This window comes from Sceloporus occidentalis, unplaced genomic scaffold, assembly GCF_023333645.1.
Source record: "Sceloporus occidentalis isolate IW3139 unplaced genomic scaffold, rSceOcc1.0.p SCAF_1, whole genome shotgun sequence".
NCBI classification, from domain to species: domain Eukaryota; kingdom Metazoa; phylum Chordata; class Lepidosauria; order Squamata; family Phrynosomatidae; genus Sceloporus; species Sceloporus occidentalis.
The window spans coordinates 187204259-187224223 of NW_028316981.1; the positions used below are offsets into that span (position 1 = coordinate 187204259).

Here is a 19965-nt window from a genome sequence, read left to right on the forward strand (position 1 = left end):
CCTTAACTGCTCACAGAGAAGTGTGGGTTACTAACTGCTCTAGGGCTTTTGTTGATGTGTGCCTTCAGGTCTATCATGGGGTTTTCTTGGCAAGATTTGTTCAGTGGAGGTTTGCTACTGCCTCCCCTCGAGGATGAGATAATGTGACTTGCCTAAGAGCTCCAAGTGGGTTTCATAGCTGAGCAGGGAATTGAACCCTGGTCTCCAGAGTCATAGTCCAACACTCAAACTATTACACCATGCTGGGTTTAGTCTAGATTCCAAGGGACTGAACTCTAGCCACCAAAATAAGGTTCAGCACGTTGGACAGATCCTTCCAAGTTTGGATGCAAAGGGATTTTGCAGCACCTTTGAGACAAACTGAAAGAGAGACATTGGTAGCATGAGCTTTTATAGACTTGGGTGAGTTACATACTCTCAGTAAAAAAAATGTGATAGGTTTGGCTTAGGGTTGCCATAAGTCAGATATGACTTGAAGGCACACAGGAAGAAGCAACAATCCAGATATGAGAAGTTCCTGTCCTGAAACTTAAATCTCTGAGAGGATACATTGTGTATAGCAAACCCCTGTGCTAGAGTTCTGGAACTCATGTTCTATTTTGGTTTCCTTCACTGTGAAGAAAGGTCGTTTGCCACAAGGTACACAAGGTTCTTTGCAGGACATAAATACCCTAAAGGCACCAGATCCCATTGGATCTTTCAGCTGTAGAGAGAGGTGTGTGGGAATACATGCCTTAAATAAATGCTTTAGTTAAGTAGAGATGGTATTCTTGAGGGCAGTGCAGTATCCACTCACAAAGGAGCCATTTTGCTAGTTTGGAGAACAGAAGAAGTGCGGCACCAGGTGCAGAAACAAAGGCCAAAGTCTGTAGCATTGCTTCATAAGTCCCAAGTTCCCAGTGGTCTTAAGGAGTTTCTACCAGGTTTGGGCTGGCAGAACCAACCAACCAGCATTCTTCAGGGCTGCTGCAACTCCTTTTCTCTTTCAGACTGATGTTGTGGTGAAGTGTTGGAAGTATAGGTGCTGTAAGTCCCCATAGTTATACTCTAAAGCGAAGGCTAAATATGCAGCATTGACCCAGATCATCAATCCAGTTCTACTAATTTACATCTCTACCAGCAGCACATTTTGTGTAAAGCTAATGGCTCTTAGTTGTTCATTCAAAACCAGACTATGACATATAACCCACCCGTTTGCCCAGGTCCTCTTGTGGACATTTATTTCATTCAACCAGGACTAGGTTGGCAACTGTCAGCCAGAGGACTTTTTCTTCAGCTCCCCCTAGACTGTGGAACGACCTGCCAGAAGAGATTCGACAGCTGAATATGCTATCTGAATTTAAAAGAGCATTAAAGACCAGTCTCTTCCGCCAGGCTTATCCATGATGAATTTTAAATGTGGATTGTTTTAATATGTGTCAATCTTATTTGTCCTTTTAAATGGAGGTGTGTTTTAACTGATCTGTTTTAATTGATGTGGTGTATCTGTTAATTGTTGTTGTTCCCCACTTTGATCCATGGGGAGAAATATTATTTATCTATCCATGGGCAAGAATCTTCTGACAGGTCATTCCAGTCTAGGGGCAGCGGAAAAAAATGTCCTCTTGCTGACAGTTGCCAACATAGTCCTATTATTATTACTATTACTCAAATTACTTTGCACTACAACAGGGACAGCTCAGAATAACTGTTGCTGGGGAAATCCTTCTTCCCCTTCTTCCTTGCTAGTTCCTGTGGAGGAAAGCCTGAAGCAGGTGCTAGCAGATGATGTCTCTGGAAATGAAAAAGCTTTGGTGCTCTGGACCTGCTATGCCACTGCATTTTGGGCCCCAATGCTCCCATTTGCCATCTAGGGGAAAAGGGAAAGCCCTGGCACCTTCCTCTCCCTGATCTTCCCCATCACCCCATCTCACCCAGGGCTTGCAGATAAGCCAGGCCAACGTCACAGGCACAGAGAACCCCCTCCTCCTGGTTTATTGTGAGCTCGGCTGTTGAAAGGTTTTGGTAACATTCGAGACAGAACACCGCAACAGCTGATTAACAACACCGCAAGGAAAAAAATTGACAACTCTACAATTTCCAATGTGTGTCTATATTACACCATAAATACATAGACAGGAGAAACTGGGTTAAGGTAGGGTGTGCGGGTGTGTATGTGGCAGAGCTTTCGAGGAGAGAATGCAGCTAGAGAATCTCCCAGAGACCTCATGGCTCTCCATGGATGCTCCCCAACACAGTGACACCCCACCTCCCTGCTCCCCAGCAAGATTTGGGGGGTGGGTGGGTGGGGGGAGAGGGAGGGCATTGTTTGTAAGGTTTTTTTAACTCTTTAGAATAATTTACAATCTTCTTATTCACAATTATGTACAGTCCAAACCCGACCCAATAAACTCATGGAACAGAACTGCATACAAAAATAAAAGCTATACAGAAATCAAGAAAGAAAGAGGTTCTCTTTCTTAATTTTTTTCCTTTTTTTTCTTCAGTTGAGGCTTCAAGAAAGAAAAGTGGGGAGAAAATACAAAGGAAATGGCTACAGTACTGTGTTCAGAAATGGCCATGTTCTCCCTGGGTTGGAGAAAGAGATAACCTTACATTGGCTTTCTTGGAAGGGATTGGCTAGGCAGGAAGAAGGGTGGTGGCAGCGGCAGCTTCAGATAGGCCACTATGGGGCCTTGCATACTTGCAGAGCAACTCCACTCCAGTGTTACCATGACTCTGAGCCAGTGATGCTCAGGTCCACTGTAATGGGTGGCGGTGGCTGCAGCACAACCCTCTTCCCCTGGCTTCCCTGTGGTCTGGCTACAATCACCCCCTACCAAGTTCTTGCTTGGAAAAGGTCCCGAAAAGCTGTGCAGTTGCCTCTCTGGACCTATGTGCTGGAGAGTCTGCCAGTCAAGCAGAAGCCAATGTAAAGTGGGGTGGTGGTGGGTGGAATGGAAACGTTGCAAAAGAGGATTAGTTGGCTTTGGTGCAAAAGCTCAGCATCATTAATGGGAATGGCAAAGGGGCTTCCCTCGTTATTGCTTCACCTCGTGCATGGAGAGGGGAGGAATTAGGGCAGGCTTTGTAAAACAGAATGGGGGAGAGGCCTTAGCTTTGTCTTGTTTGCGCCTCACCTAGGAGAGAAGCTGTGCCCATGGCTATTTGTCCAGTCCACCACAGTTCCCCAGGTCAAGAAACCCACCTCATCAAAACCCACTTAACTGTGAAACTGTTCCCGTCCTCCCCCGTGACAAACAGACAGACAAATGAGGAGGTGAGTCCTTCTAGGCCAATGGTTCCCAAACTTTGGCCTTCTGGGTATTTTGGACTTCAACTCCCAGAAGCCATAGCAAGCTTGGCCAATAGTCAGGAATTCTGAGATTGTCCAAAACATCTGGAGAACCGAAGTTTGGGAGCAACTGCTCCAGGCATTGAGGAAGAGGGGGGTTGCCCAGAGACCTCATGAACATGCCAATCAGCCAAGGATGAAGCCATAGCCTCCGACCCATCCCAGTAAGACAGAGGTACCAGGTGAAGGAGATGCATTAATGCTCTTCTCCTGTGACTCCTAGGACTGGGTCCCCTAGCAATACTTGTCCTTATGGGAACCCTCCCCTCAATGTCTTGACACTAAAGGAGAAAGTCCATTGAGGAACAGAGCCAAGGGATTTCGGATCAAGAGATGATCCCTCCTCCCTATGCAATTATAACGGCAATTATAACAGTTACAGTAATAGCAAATGAAGCTCCACTAACTGATTAAGGCAAAGAATAGAAGCAGCCTGAAAAGATCTCCATCAAAACCCCACAGAGCAGGTTCTGGGGTGGTGGTGCAAAATAATTTCTTTCCTTCCTGCATCCCACCCTGCTGTTCTCTGGTGAAGGTGCCGAGTTGCAGCAGGATGATAGGCAGGCTGGCTGGCCCTGCTTTGCTGGGTGGAGAAATGCTCCACAGCAGCAGACAGCTCAGGTGTGTTGCCACAGATCAGAGCAGGGAGGGAGTGCTTAGGAAGACAACATTTGGCCTGGAGACCTGGCAGGCAAGTCCAGGCACTCAGTTCTTCAGCTCCACACCAGCAAAGAGGCAAGTCAGATCCCCTTTGCCTAGCCTCCTGTATTTGACCTCAAGCCAGGTCACTCTGACCTTCCTTTGCATTACTTGGACTTTAGATATTTTGGCTCTCTCTCAAACTAGTCTGAGGGATTTAAATCAGCAATTGGCTTATGCCACAATAGTAGGACACACTCAGGAAAAGATGCACTCCCCAGCCACATTGCTAGCTGTCACAATTTCTAGAGAGAAGACAAAAACAGGTTGATCATCACCTCTGCAACAAAGGGCCTTAGAAAAAAGGAAAAAAAAACTCCCTCCTACCCATTCCACCCACTGCAACTTCACAAATAAACAATCTATGTGTTCCAGCCACATTACATTGCATTACACACAAATAAAAATTCAGGCCCCCTTTTTATAAACTCTGCTTGTTTCAATCTCTTTTGAAGTACTCCTGTTTCGGGTGGCACATGCAAATTCTGTGAGTTAATACATATGCTTTTCCTAGTTGACTATGAAGAGCGAGAGGAAATTGATAGGCTACTACACTTTGGGAATTTATCAGGAAGCAAATCGGATGTTTCCAAGTATGGTGGAAAAATAAGGTAACTTGCAATGAGTGCTAAAACCTCTCTGATCCCCACTTGGGTTGGGAAGGCCAGAAAGCCACTCTTGGTCTTTCTCTCTCCCCCAGTTCATGTCTCCAAATTGACTCCTCTCAGGGAACACTTGGGCTCCCCAACAGAGTGAGTCTGCCAGTTCTAATGATCCGAATCTGGTTGTATTGCCTTGGTGTGTCTGTGTGCAAAATAATGAGCAGCGGAAGACTTATCAGCTATTTGAAACATTCAGATACAATGGTTTGCTTATCTGATTTCTTGTTCCCTTTTTTGTTTCATTTCGCTTAAAACTAATGACTTCTTCCATTTGATCCTGGGAGAACTTTATGGCGTTATAGTCAAAAAAAGAAAAATCTCCATGCCTGTAAACTATTTTTTTTAAAAAAAACTTCACAAAAAAAGAACAGAATAGAGCAAAAAAGCAAGGTCCTTTTTTCCTCATCAGTCTGTACTAAAATTAAGCCTGTATAGACTTGTGAAAATAATTTACTTCTAGGTTTAAAATAATTCAGCCTTCCCCCTATTCCTCCTAATTTTTGAACACCCTGTTTTCCAGCTAGGAGGGTTGTACTATAATGGACAAAGGGAGGGTGGGTGAGTGGGGTGGAAATGGCAAACCTGAGGTTCTCCAAGTGTGGTTCGACTCCAACTCCCATCAGCCCCAGCTAGCACAGCTAGTGGTCAAGAATGATGGGAGTTGTCACTTAACAACAATTGTAGGACCAAGACTTCACCACCTTTGAAATAAAGGCACAAATCAATGACTCAAACAAAGAGGCCATGTCTGGAGCCCATATGAACATAGGGATTTACACAGGTAACTAGCATCTGGATTCAAAGTCCAGCAGTATCTTTGCTTTACTACAAATGGCTTTAAAGTATCCACCTGATTTGCCTTTGCCAGCGCTACAGATGTGCCTCACATCAACAGCACCATCCTCCTTCAGTCTCTGGCTTTACCAGTTTTTTGGGGTTTCTTTTTTGTTGTTATTGTTGTTTAAAAGCAGAAGTTAGTAAAATAAAATAGTTTTTTTTAAAAAACCCAAGAACAACCACCCAAACAACAACAAAGAAATAAACAAAAAGCAAAATAAAGGTACAATTACTTCTGGAGTGCTCAGACCGGTGGCTGCAGCGGAAGGCTGTTGCCCTCTGCTGGGGCCAACCTGGTTCTACAGTTGCTGTGTGTATTTTCCCCACTCCCCACCCTGCTTTTTTTGTTTTCTTTTTATAAAAAATACAATAAAAATAAAAAATGATTTTTTTGTTTTTTTTTATCCCTGCCCTCCCCTGTGAAAACTTTCCATGTGTCTTTGTGTGTGTGTCTCTGTTTCTGTCTGAGTGTACATATGTGGTCTTGCTTTTCTTTCTCCCTCTCCACTGTCCCTTCCCTACAGTCATGATGTGCCAGGAGACGTGTCATTCACTGTGTCATCCGTCAGTCTGTCCTGTCCTTCTAGTGACTCATGCAGGTGTTCCTCAGCGGCTGTGTAGTAGCTGTTGTCCTCATCGCCAGGGCTACTGAAGTCCTTGTCAGACTGCTCCGAGTCCTCGCCCTCCTCCTCCAAGGTCAGTTCAAACTGGAATTTCTCCAGGCAGGCCTCATCGTCCTTCTCTGCATCCTCTGGTGGTGGGGAGGGACTCTGAGGGATCATGCTGTGGTACCAGTCCCTGTTGTCCTCGAGGGTGTCCAAAATGTCTTGTGCGTCGGGGTGGACCAAGTCTGCCCAAGTCTCCCACAGAGGGTGCACGATGTAGTCAATGAATCCCACCTGTAGCACAGTTGCAGGAGGGAAGAACAGCGTTAGCAAGGAAAAGGACAGTGGGGTAGCTAGTTGCCACCCAAAAATTTGGTTCAAGAAGACACGGCCAAGTAAGGCAGCCCTTGGCTCCAACACAGACCAAGTCTTGTACATGTCTGTCTCGGAGAGTTTCTGGAGTGGCCCTATCATGAAGCAGAGAGTGAAGGTCACCTGCAGGTGGAAAAGATGAGAAGCAGCAGGAAGGCGCTGGAGGGTCTTTTAACCTATGTCTGTTCTGCTGCTATCTTCAGATGCAATGGAGGTTGCTCTCCCATAGCCAGGGCTGAGTCAACTGTCAGTTTAACTGGTTTTCAGACACAGAAGGGGAGTAAACACTCTTCTGCTCATCCCCTCATGCAGCATGTCTTGGGCCAATGACTTGTGAATTTTGTTCCTCCAGTAAGCATTTTCTTTTAAGCCTAAGGAAGTACCAGAGGATCGGAGAGTGGGGAAGACAAGCAGAGGTTGTTGGGGAATAAAACAATAAGTGGAAAGGGCAAAAAAAGATTGGGCTCTTTTGGAGGCTTAGCCTTGGTGTTGCAGGTGCTTCATGGATAAAGCCTCAAAATGACTGAATGCTGTTGCAAATGTTTCTTGCATTTGCGAGCCATGCCTATAGCACAAAAGGAATCTCAGCAATTGGCCTGTGATCTCTGAATCTCCCCCCTTGGAGGCACCCAAGTAAACACCATCAGAGCTTGAAAAAGTTCCCATTCTTTGTCTACCAGAATGTCTAAATCATCATGACTGGCCTGGATGACTAGGAGGAATTCCTCGACCTACAGTCTCTATCCCAAAGGAACTGTTACATGCTCCCAGAGAAGAGCATCTCTGCCCGGCTTCACTTTTGGATCAGTAGACAGTAGAATTGGGCTGTTTCATGGATAGAAGATAGATAGCCTTCAGTGTTCTAGCAGGTGCTCTGTGTTTAATAGCAAAATCATCCTACTTGAGCTACTGGCCTTGAGAAATTTGAGGGGGGATTATTTATTTATGGGATTTATATCCAGTCCTACTCCCAAAATAGGATTCAAGGCAGCTTACAATAATTTAAAAGGATAAAACTAAAACATTAATTTAAAAAGTTAAAAAATAATTAACTAATACTAATATAAAAACATAAGTTAAAAACAGCATAGTTAAACCCATTTTAAAAAGTAAAAACCATTAAAGCAACACACGACATTACATAAGTAAAATTCACCCACCAAAGGCCTGCCCAAATAAAAATGTCTTCAGGTGCCAGTGAAAAGAGAGCAGCAAGGGGACCGTCCTGACCTCCCATGGAAGAGAGTTCCACAGTCTGGGAGAAAGCAGCTGGGCTTAATCTAAGGCATTCCAGAGATGGGGATAAAGGGGGCTCACACAGAAAGATAGCCTTTGCTGCTGCCAGTTGGAGTAGATACTACCAGACTTGGTGATCCATTGTGTCACACATTGTCTGGAAGCTGCTTCTGCTTAAACAGCAACAGCTTATAGTAAGAAAGAGGCTTTTTTGGCAGAGGGTGAGGGGATGGACAAATCCTTTATAACAATTGCTGCCAGTGAATTCTTTGTAGGGCAAAACCACTGCACTGCAGAAGACCCAATGCAGAAGACTAAAACATGCCATCATCTGTTCTGCTGCCATCAAGGGGACTGTCTGGTTGCCCATCTGCTTACAGGTCATCCACTTCCTCCCACAGCCACCTTGGCAGGCCTTCCACTGGGGTGGGGGCTTTCTTTTTCCTTTGTTAGCCAGCTGCACCAATTTTCTACTACCTCTGCCACTAAAAGTCCCATGGTTTAGCACTGCTATGGGCCAGGCTGGGTGTGGGTGATGGAAGTTGTAATCCAGCTTCCATCTGAAGGGTCTCTAGGGCAGGGAAGACTGCCACACACCCTTACTACCCCCACTTTTCTGCCACTGCTCTGGGATAGATGAAATGTTGCTTTTCAAAGGTAAAATAGAACTTCACAGCATCGGTTGATTTGGGTCTGATGTGAGGCATCTGCCATCTCTGGATAGCAGTGGAATTGGAAGAGTAATCAGGGAGTAGATGAGGAATGATCTCTTGGTAAGGAATGATCTCTTTCTTTCCCCCTCTTTGACAATGAAGCATGCTTTCACTCAGCCATCACACACCAACCTGGGATTTTTCTACAGAGGCAGTGTGCTTGTCGCACATGGGGCTGATCTCCATGCCCCGTTCCCGTTCTTTGTCTCCCTGCCTGAAGAACTCCTCCATGATCCGGTCTGTCCATTGGCGATACAACTCTAGAGGTTTTGTGGGGTTGCTCAAATCTGCACAATGAACCATGTTCCGTAGGACCTGGTTAGGTTGGGGAGAAAAAGCAAGGCTGTTCCAAAGTGTCCTTCATGAATTACAAGTAAGGTTCTCAAAGCTGCAAGAACTTCCTGGAAAGAACTGTAGGCAGGACCAGCCCTCCCATTGCTCAGAGAGAGACTTCTGAAGAAGGTGTTGGAAGACAAGAAATCTGTGCTCCATCCAAGCTAGACAGAAGTGTTGAACTATAACTCATCTGCTACAAAAATCAGCTTCCATATGGAAGTGAAGAGGTTGCCATCATGCAACAAAATGTAATGAGTCAATTCCAGCTATAAGGTATGTGTGGTAATGTTGGCTGCACATATTGTGAAAATATCTAGACCTTCTATTACAGGTGAGAATAATGCATAAAAAATGGGAAGGCCTACAATGGGTAGGAATAACATGTGGACTGGAAGGCCTAGGATGGGTAGGAATAACACATGTGGAAATGACACATACAGGTTGGGAGGCCCCAAATGTGGCCCATCACACAGATAGACTGTACTAGTTTGGGATGGATAATGGTAGAGGAGTATGAGGGGCAACTTTCACCTCTGTGCTCCTCTTCCCCAGGTAGCGCCACAACATTGTATTTCATCATGCTGGAAGTGAAACTGCATCATTTTTTGCCACCGTTTCGGCTGACTCCCCCCCCCCCTTTAGGGAACTGGGGGAATAAACTGCCACATTCACAGCCAGTGTGTGTCTAATTCAGCTGGTTTTCAAGTCAAGACCATATGAAAATCTATGAGAATTAAAATAAAATATTAAGGATGGGGGTTTTAAGGCTCAATTTTACTTACCCTGTTCTAAAAATGCACAACCCTGAAACTCCAGAGAGCAAAACTGGTCATTTGTATGCTCAACTCTTTCCCCCTGCCCCAGACCCCTTTTCTGAGCATGAAATAGTCTTTTGGTTTAAAACTGAAAGTCACCTTCTGGCCACTTCCAGTTTTGAAAAGAGTGGCTGAGTATGGCCCAAGTAAGTCTGGGTCTGTGTGTGGAAAACGGGACACATACAGCTCCCAGATCTTCTGCTGTCAGCCTGGTCATTCTAAGAGTTCATTTTCAGCATGGTTGCCTGGACCAAGTCCCAACAATACTTCTCTCCCTCCAGAGAATAGAGCCTTCATCTAAGTTTTCCCACCTGTATTCTGTCAGTGTAGTTGTCCAGTAGCAGAACTCCAGAGCTAGTCACCTTTTTGGTCTCCACCATCGTCTTCAGGTCAGCCAAGAGGCTCATATGTTTGGACATGTCAGTGGCCAGGACCTGAAGAATCACAAGGAACAATATTCAGGAAAAAATGAGGCAATTCCTCCTTCTCAGTCCATGATGCTCCTCCTAGGTTGTGTTTCTCCCTTTATCCCAGGTGACTAAAATGTTTCTTTGACAAAATGTATCTATGGTATAAATTTCTTTCATCCATGGACTACATGAAAACCATAGGATGTCAGAGTACCACTCTTTAAGGCAAGGGTGGACCATGCATGCCCTCAGATGTTATGGGACTGCAGTTCCCAGCAGCCCTAGTCAGCATAGCCAGTGGTGATGGTGCTGCAGTCAAACTGTATCTGGAAGGCTACATTTTGGCCATTTCTGCTCTTAGAGGAGCTGATTCTGTCTGCAGAGGTATTCTACGCAGTTGCAGTACACAAAAGGGACTTTTCCAAGATTTAGTCCATCAGGAAGCATCATCATGAAAAACTAGAAGGCTAAATTTGTACTTCTAGTTTATCAAAATAAGGCACAGGAAGGGAATCTCTGCCAAAGATTAAGGACAAATTAATTCCTTGGATGTCAGTATGGGGCTCACCATGTCAATGACCATCTTCCGCAAGGTCTGCCGCTGTCGCTTTGTCAGGTTCTGGAAAATGTCGCAGTTTTCCTCCTGCAGCAGCTTGAAACCCACAGCCAGGTGATGGTTCTCCAGTACAGACTCATCGTTGTACATCAGCGCCAGTTCTGAATCTGTCAGGTAGGAAGGTCCATGTTAGAAGGCTTTGTGGAGAACAGCATGAACAGAGAATGGGGGTAGCATTTGTTTCCTAAGGACAGAGTGGCAAGAGTTGGAAGATAACCAACCTGAATTTTCATCTATATGGTAACATTTGCTGTAGCTACTGGGAAATTACTTACATATTAGTGGTTTTAAACATTCATACTATTTATTTTAAATTACTGTTAATATATCTGCTGTATACATTAACTGTTGCAGTTTCAAAGTGCTTCGAATACAGACTGTATTTTATTTTATTTTTTATTATTTTGTTATGCTGTCTACCAAATTATAGTGGCTTGTAACTAAATGCAGTAAAGATTGGTTCTAGTGTTCCTATCAGAACAATAATCAGATTAAATCAGAAATATTAGGTAGAAAAGTGAGCTTTTCCACCCAAAGACTTGGCTTATGGGATAAAAACAAGTATAGAAATTAAACAAATCTTTACACTGATACATCCATCTTTTCACTGGAAATCCATCTACTGACATAAGTGAATTATCTACAATCAGGGTGGGGAAAGTGCAGCCCAAAGGCTATATACAGCTCCTGGGGGCCTATTTTGTGGCCCCAGAAACCCTGAAAACTCACCACAAATTAAAAAAAAGTCCCACAACCTCAGTCAAAAAGGTAGAAAAACACATTCAAACTGCCAAGAAAATGGGGCAAGAGAACTCAAACCACCACCATTAACTCCCAATGCCTCCACACCAAAAAAGACCCACAGAAATTGGCCGAATATTGGTTGATTTTTAGAACTGAGATGACATTATCGTGTGGGTGGTCCATGGCGTGGGTTGTGGTGTCACATTGTGTGTTTATACGGAAATGCCTCTCACCCTCCCTCTGAAGTTGCCCACTCCTTCTATTGGAAGGTCTCTCATTCTCTCTAGGTATCACTATGCAAACTGTTGAATTCTAATTGCATTTGTTTTTAATCTGGTAAATTACTTGGATGGGAAAGTAGGTTTAAAAAGATTGATAAAATAGGGACAGCTAGTGTGGTCTAGTGATTTGAGTGCTGGAATCCTCCTTCAGCCATGGAAACCCTTTGGGGAGCCTTGGGTAAGTCATGCTCTCTCAGCCTCAATGGAAGCAATGACAAACCTCCTCTCAAGAAAGCCTGCCAAGAAAACCCTATGACACAGTTATCATAAGTAATTTGAAAGTACCTAACAACAAAAAAGAAACAAGTGGGGAAAAAACCCTGAAGTCTGATGTGAAGTCGAACTTGAAGGTACCTAGCAACAACAAAAACAAAACTGAAGTCAAAGCCAATCTTTATTGCATTTAGCAAAACATAGGTATAATGATCTATTGTTTATGGTTTGTTCTTATAAACTGCCCAGAGAGCTGTTGTTAACAAGTGGTTTCAAAATAAAAGAAACACATGCATGCATGCATGCATGCATACCAAGGCAAAGGAGTTCTGCAGGCCAGATCTTACAACCAAAGGGTCTCTTCACCTCTGACTGCTTTAAAGACATATATCTCTTTTGGCAGGTCTACCCAGTCAATTTTAAATCATGACTTTTAATTGTATATGTACTCTGAGTGTATTTTAATGATTTTATAGTTTTGTATTTAAACTGTGAATTTGTGTTTTTAATTGTGCTTTGTATTGTACCCTGCCTCGAGCCTTGAGGAGAGCTGGGAAAGAAATAATAATAATAATAATAATAATAATAATAATAATGTGATCAGACTCTCATTTCTTTCCCCTCAATCTGAGATCTGCAGTGTCTTTATTGTCTGAATTGTCTCCCCTTGCCTTTCCTTCTTAAGAGTAAGCAGCCACCGCTGCCACCTCTCTTATATCTTGACAGTTGCTTAGTTGAGGGAAGGCCATGGAATTGTGTGAGCACAGGCTTATGCTCCATCTATTTAATTCACAATCTCAGTCAGGCTGAGATACACAGGACTGAACTCTCCTTATGCCAACATATGTGGTTTAATGTGTATACCAGTATGCGTCTGCACAGCCAATTAGAGTGGAGGTGGACAGGAGGATAAGGTTCTTTTTATGCATCTGGCTGAAGAAATGCAACCACAATAATGCTAACTAGGTATCTTTTCACTCACTAATTGGCCATGGGGGCATGCATCACTATTGAAAATCTGGTTATGTGTATGGGGAGAAATGGGCACAGGAAGTATGCTCAATGGAGTATGTTATGCTCTGCCAAATTCATATAGAACTGTGCTGTTATATCCTGTTCCTGCTCCCGCCTGAGAATTTTCTTACATGGCTTCTTTCGTCATTTAACTCATCTGGGGTGTAAAGGGATTTACAATGATACTGATAATAATTGCTATCTCTGTGTAGTTTCAGCAAGAGCCATTTTTGCTGTAATACATTTTGTAATGTAATACATTATTTTATGTTTCCCTTTGTCGACATAATTCTTCTGTTTGTATGGGCAAGTTGTGCTTTGGGTGTGTTCTGCACTGCGCTGTCTGTCCACATCACTCATCCACCGAACACTTGAGGAAAACTACTGAGCACATACAAGATTGGATGATGGGACAGGAAAGATTGCAGGGACATATCTCAAGACGTTTACTTCTTTCTGGTGGTTATTCTTATCAAGATGGACAACAATAATGTTTGGGTAAAGTGGCAATGTCAAGTTTAAATTAGAAGTAGTACCAGCATTAAAAGCTAATTCCTCTTTAGAGCCACACCATGGCAGTGTCTGAATGGAGGCAACTGAGTCACATAGTCTCCATGACATTTTCTGTATCTGATTGGCCTTTCTGAACTTTTGCTAACCTGGAAGCTTTTATTTCAATCCTTTCCAATGTGTTAACACCTGTTTTAAGATTGTTTGTTGTTGTTGTTGTTGTTGTGTGCCTTCAAGTCATCTCCGACTTATGATGACACTAAGGTGGGTTTTTTTTGTGGCAAATTTATTCAGATGGGGTTTGCCATTGCCTCCCTCTAGGGCTGAGAGCATGGGACCTGCCCAAGGTCACCCAGTGGGTTTCATGGCCGAGCAGGGAATCAAGACCCTGGTCTCCAGAATTACAGTCCAACATTCAAACCACTATGCTAGTGGTCCTCAAATGGTGCCCTTTAAAACATTTATACTTCAGCTCCCAGAAGCCTCAGCCATGTTAGCCAAAAGACTGGGATTTTGGAAGCTAAGTCCAAAATCCCTTAAAGAGCAAAGTTTGGGGACCACTGCACTACGCTATGCTGTCATACAGCACCAATTTTTACCAGGGATTCCAGTTGGACTATTTTCCTCCAGCCTCAAGAGTAGAAGTGGCCAAGGAGCAAGATAGCAACCTAAAATAGATTAAAGTTAGTCTGGGTCAAACTAAAGTTAAGTCTTGGGCCAAAAAAGGCTATGTACATAGTGCATACAAATAAGTATGTCTGCATATACCTGAGGGAATGCTTGACTCGCCAGATAAGCTCACTACCTTTGAACTATTGCTATAGATTCAGTAAGATCATCACCTGAATGGAACAGGGTCTACTCTGTGGGTGCCCCAATGCTGTAGTACAGCCCCATTTAGGAGTGCTCTTTAGATATACCCCTCCTTGATTTAAGGTATTTATCTAAGGCTGATCTATTTCTGAAGGCCTTGGGTTGGGGAGGGTGGAGGTTTGTTTGCACTCTGGTATGTTGCTATGGATTTTTTTAAATACTGGATTGTTACAATTAAGAGTTTGTATGCCATTTATTTTTGGTTATAAATCCACTATGTTGTAAGCTACCTTGAACTTTAGGAATATATACACATCTTCGTAAGCAGGTGTGTAGATGTTAGGTCTATTCTAGATTATGCTCCTGCAGATGTTGGTGTCAGCCTTATTTTTCTTCTCCAATGTGTCTTGTGTTCTCAAAAAGGTACAAAACCCCCCAGGGAAGAGCACAGAATGTCTTTGGTTACTTAACAGACTCCCTACTGGGGAAATGTGGTGGTGATGGCCCATCTGCACTGATGTAGGAGGTATTGTGGCAGTTTGTCACATCAGAAGGAACCACACACACAGCATCCTCTTCCCACCACAGAGGATGTGGCTGAGGCCACAAGATAACAAGATGGCCCCAGTTACCTTTCTAGAGAAAAATCCTGTAGTTGTAGCCACAGTACAGTTTGCAAGATGGGGTGAACACACCCCTGTTCACACTGCTTGGATCAGGCTGCAACCAGGGCTGCAACATGTCTTAGTTTCCACTCTTGGGTAGTTCAGGGGGGCTGCCTGTCTTTCAGAATCACAGTCCTCAAATGCTCACAACACTAGTAAAAACAATTTGTAGTAGAAACAACCAGGACATAACCATTATAGTGTGAGTGTATGTGAACACGTGTCCCTTCAGATATGTTTGAACTATACCTCTCATCAGCTCATGCAGCACAACAAGGAACTACAGGAAAAAGTTTCCAGCTAAACATTAGGAAGAGCTTCCTTATGGTAGGAGCTGTTCAACAGTGGAATCCACTGCCTTGGCGTGTGATGGGTTTTAAAGCAGAGGCTGTATGGCTATCTGTCAGGAATGCTTTGATTGTTGTTCCTGCCTGGCAAGGAGTTGGATTAGATGGCCCTTGTGGTCTTTTCCAACTCTATGATGGAAGCTGCACAAAAATAACATCTAGAAGGTCACACTACAAAGTGACTGCATTACGGGCAGAAGAGGTTGTTCATTCCAAGAATCTTCCATAACCCAGATGCCTTCAGGTGTGTTGGCATACATCTCCTACCATTCCCAACCAACACTGTCAATTTCTGGGAATGATGGGATTTGTAGGCCAGAACATCTGGATGATATCAGTTGTGGGAGGTTAAACTACACGGCATGAGGGAAATCTGGCTGATAGTCAAATCCCTTTTCTGCTATTGAAGGCTTCCTTATCTGACAAGTCATGAACACCCCCTGCTCAATACAACATACTTGTGATCCCATTTGCCCACAGTTTCAATGTGCCACTCACTGGTGTTGATCAAGAACTGGTTGGAAACGCCAGGATGGTCCACATCATGAATGGCAGCAGCAAATATTGCAGCTAGGATCTCCAAGTCAGTGAAGACAGCCTGCAAAAGGAAGAGGGCATGAGAGCGCTTGCTATACCTTTGGAGACTTTTATCTGTTTGCAGAGATATGGGGAAGGTGCCTTGCTAAATAAGAGCAGATAGGTTTTTGCAAAAGGGATTTATGTTTACAGGGAACTCCTAGGACCTGAACCCTATGTTTCTCTGTGTGGCTGCTCTGGCTGGAGAGGCACTGCAGGCCAGAGATTTTCCTGGGCAGTAAGAAGCATGTACAAAACCCCAAGACATATACAAAGTTTTCTGGGCTGCAAGGGAAGTCAGTCCTCCTCTCATTCCCATTCTGTTTAACAACAAAATTGGGGAAAATATATTCTCACTCAGATCAACCTCCCTCCCAGTCTCAAGTTGGATGGGTACAATGGGTAGAGCATAGCTTTGGAAGTGGAACTAGAAATTATTATGTCAATAGGAAAAACAAAAAATCATGGGTTCATCTGCTGTAATTCAACATTCTACAACCTGGTTCAAACCAAAAGGTTTGGACTACAAATCCCAATTTGGCTCCCCATTTCCTGTTTGGGACTGAAGGGAGTTATAATCCAAAAACATATGGAGACAACCATATTTGGGAAGGCTGCTTTAGCTTCTCACAATATAGCATTGCCATTGTTGTAGCAAGGCCAGGGTTGCAAGCAGAGACTGAAAGAGAAGGAGCCAGCATCTCATTGCTGTGGTCCTTAGAAGGTGAACCAAGTAGTTCTAGTAACATACTGCCTCTCCTAAACATATTGTAGAAGTTATATTTGGAGCCCACAATCCTTAGAATCCTCTTGCTAGCATGGTGATCAACCATGGGGCATTCTGGGGAGGTGAAGTCCAAAGAAAGTAACTTTTCCAAGTTCTGCCTCTATTTAATCAATTAATAATGGTACTCATCAAGTTGCCTGGGACAATGATAATGCAGACACTGGGTCTGTAACGTACCATTAATGTCTTTTATAAAGAGCTTTACAGTAGTTACCGAAAGCTAAGATCTGGATGGTTGTTCAAAAACATTACGTGAACATTATGCTAATGTAAGAGATAAAGGAGTATGTGCATTAGAGAGAAACTGAAATATGTGTTAAGAAAGTTGATGTGATCCTTGATTTTAGCTTGATGAGAAAGAGGAAAGAAATACAAGAGGGATATTAAGTAAGTGAAGGAGGATAGGGTAAGTGAAAGAGAGGATAGGGTAGGCAAAAGTAGGTGGATGGTAGACAGAAGGAGAAAGAAGAGAAGGGAGGAATGAGAAAGAGAAATGGAAAGTTAGAAGATTGGAGAAGTGGAAAGAAGGGAATGAAAGGGAAGAGTTAGAGTCAAAAGGAGAAGGAGAGGAATTTGAATAAAAGAAGAGGAAACATGCAAGCTGAATTCAAGCATTATTGAGACTTATTGCCTTTTGAGTTCCTGGCTCTTGCCTCTCTTTCATTTGCTCTCAAATTCCCAACTCTTTTTTACTCTTTGCTTGCCTCTCTATTCCCTACAACCTAAAACCAGCCCTCCCCAATCTAAAATCAAAGCAGATCAGCCACTGAGAGTCAGACTTTTCAGACCATGAACACTCATCTGCGATATGCTGGGCCAGTCACAGCCAGTGGATTTCTCAACCACATCATACCTTTTAGTGCACAGAATACAAATCTTTTGAATCTGCATAACCCTGAGACGTAAATTAGGTGGAAAACATTGCCTTACTGCAAACTGGTGTAGTAATTAGTGTTTTGACATAGACTGGGGTTGCGCAGGTTCAAATCTCCTCTTTGCCTTGAAGCTGGTCATCTTTCAGTCTAACCTACCTCACAGGTTGTTCTGAGGAAAAAAATTAAATATGCTACCTTAAACTTCCTGAAGAAAAGGCAGGGTAAAAATGTAGGAAACAAACAAAACAGCATTTTGTGACTGAGCATGGAGTCAATGGCCAGCTCTGCCAAGACCACACCTAGAATTAAATCTCTACCATATATTGTATAGAGAATTCCCAAGCCTGGAAAAATTACTGTTTTAGACTACAACTCCCAGAATCCCAAGGGAACATGCCTGCCACCTGGGAGGTATAGTCCTAATATCCAACAAAATCCAAATACAGATAATGGCAATATCCTTATTAGGTCAACTGAAAGGTGCAAAATGCATTAGGCTTGCTTTAGAAGCTCGCTCATCGGGCAAATGTATTAAAAAATCATACAAGAAAGGAGAAGGGCTTGCATTTTGTTTGAGATATTTGCTTAAGATTGTGCTTAAAGTGGTTTTGAGGAAGGGTTGGTGAATGCAGAGGCATCCACTCAGGATCCAATGCAGTAAAAGGAAGGAAATAAAATTTCTGTCTCCACTAACAGCAGTTCAATAACTCCTTGTTAGATCTAGGCTGTCTCTGTCCTAGCCCCAGTCCAAAAATGTAAGTTTTCCCCTTGGCAATTCAATGTCCACACCTCCTGGGAGAACGTTTCCTTCAGAGGGGTGGATTGAAACTAACATTTTCCCCCTTCTGTCACTTCTTCCCCCTCAACCCATTATGAGGGGGGCAAAGACTTACATCCAAGGCTGGTGTAGACAGGAGGACGTGTGTGGACTGTGTGACGTCAGCCGCGTGGAGGCTATTGTGGTAGGCCACGTCGGCATGGTAGTGGTCTTCTAGCGTCATGATGTAAGTGACTAGCGTGTCCACTGGGATCTTGAAAGTTTTCAGCAGGTCTCTTTCCTGAGGAAGGGGTGGTGGTGAGGGAGAGGAAAAACATGCCTTGGGAAATCTGCAGCACAAGCCCCAGCTAAAGAGGTCTTTTGAGGGAGCTGGTTCTTGAAATATTAGACCCAATTGTCTTTGCCCTCCTCCCTGCCAATAGTAGCTGAACGACAGCCTCATTTGGGAAAAGTGAGGCACAGAGATCTGCTGAGCAGTAATTACTCTACAACAGGAGAGAAGATGAGAAAGAGGGCCTCCCCTCCTTCACAGGTTCCCAAGTGGTTTCTTCAGTCTGCCAGAGTCCCTTCCCAGACATTACCTTCATTTAATATTTATTAAAATTCTCAGTGTAGGAGTCGCTGTACATCCATATATAGCTCTTTAAAATAAAGGATCCCTGCCCACTCTGGTGCTCAGTCACACAGGAGTTTTAGTCAGAGACAGATATGCTTCTGCCTGTCCCAGGCAGCCCATGGGATTCAGTTCCAGAGAACCCGCTGTACTCATCTGTTGCCATAAAACCCTGAGAGTCAGAGGTCCTGAGGCAGACCAAAACTCCCATGGAGGCACGTATTTTGGTAGTTCCACTAAACCCATTCTGTCAGATAGAACGGATCTGTACATCTTGTTGATTTTTAAAGTCACCACCATGTTCTGTTTGTTTCCCCCTGCTACATCCTACTTCCCTGCTCCAGAGAACTCAATAATACTGACTTGCAGCTCAGTCAGATTTCTCATTAATCTCCTCTTCTGAGAAACAGGGAACCTAGAAGTGTCATCTATCAGTAGACTAGCCCCCACCCACCTGCCCAGGAGCAGAAAATAGCCAAGAACCCCCCATGTTCCCATTCCTAAAGGAAACAAACAAACAAAAAATATTGCATTTAAAAATGCCCAGGAAGACATGGCCTGTGCCATGAAGAAAAAGAAAATATGGCCTATGTCTTTCAGAAAAAAAAGTCTCCTGAAAGTACAATCCTTTCTCCTCAACAGAGCTATCTGTTGGGGGTGCTTTGGTTGTGTATTCCTGCATGGCAGGGGGTTGGACTGGATGGTCCTTGTGGTTCTTCCAACTCTATGATGCTATGATTCTATTAATACTTCAGGTGGGTTTTTGATCCAAACCAGTAGGAGAGACTGGGTTTGGCGGTGGGGGAGTGGGTGGGAGGGAGAGAAGGTTCATAGAGACAGGACTCTATAAAATGAGCATACATACCTGGAATATTGTATATATGATGCAGCTAAGTGACCGATTGTTGGAGTATTCAGCAACCCGGAAAATATTAAGGCCCCATTTGTTCAGGTATTCCAGTTCCTGGAAAAAAAGATGGAAAAGGTGGTGGTGCACTTTTTGGACAATGAGTTTCAAGGCAAAAGAAGGTCACCACAGGATGCAGAAATAAAACAATGAAGAAAGCAATAACATGTACTCTTTGGTGTTCCAACAGGAGTTTTAGTTGGCATT

At 43.7% G+C, this 19965-nt stretch overlaps 1 protein-coding gene across 2 annotated transcripts in view; it reads right to left on the reverse strand.

The window, feature by feature from the left end:
* Positions 1-423: 423 nt before the first annotated feature.
* The window catches only part of LOC149323087 (3',5'-cyclic-AMP phosphodiesterase 4B-like), a 144401-nt gene continuing 124859 nt past the window's right edge, over positions 424-19965 (reverse strand). The window contains exons 9-15 of one of the 2 annotated variants that reach the window (XM_089487118.1): positions 19717-19815; positions 18354-18518; positions 15721-15820; positions 10588-10742; positions 9921-10043; positions 8591-8773; positions 424-6431 (exon numbers count right to left, since the gene is read on the reverse strand). In XM_089487118.1, coding sequence (XP_089343244.1) covers positions 6057-6431; positions 8591-8773; positions 9921-10043; positions 10588-10742; positions 15721-15820; positions 18354-18518; positions 19717-19815 — 1200 coding nt within the window. In that variant the 3' untranslated portion in view covers positions 424-6056. The remainder of the gene's footprint in view (positions 6432-8590; positions 8774-9920; positions 10044-10587; positions 10743-15720; positions 15821-18353; positions 18519-19716; positions 19816-19965) is intronic. The other variant, XM_089487127.1, reaches the window with a different exon arrangement.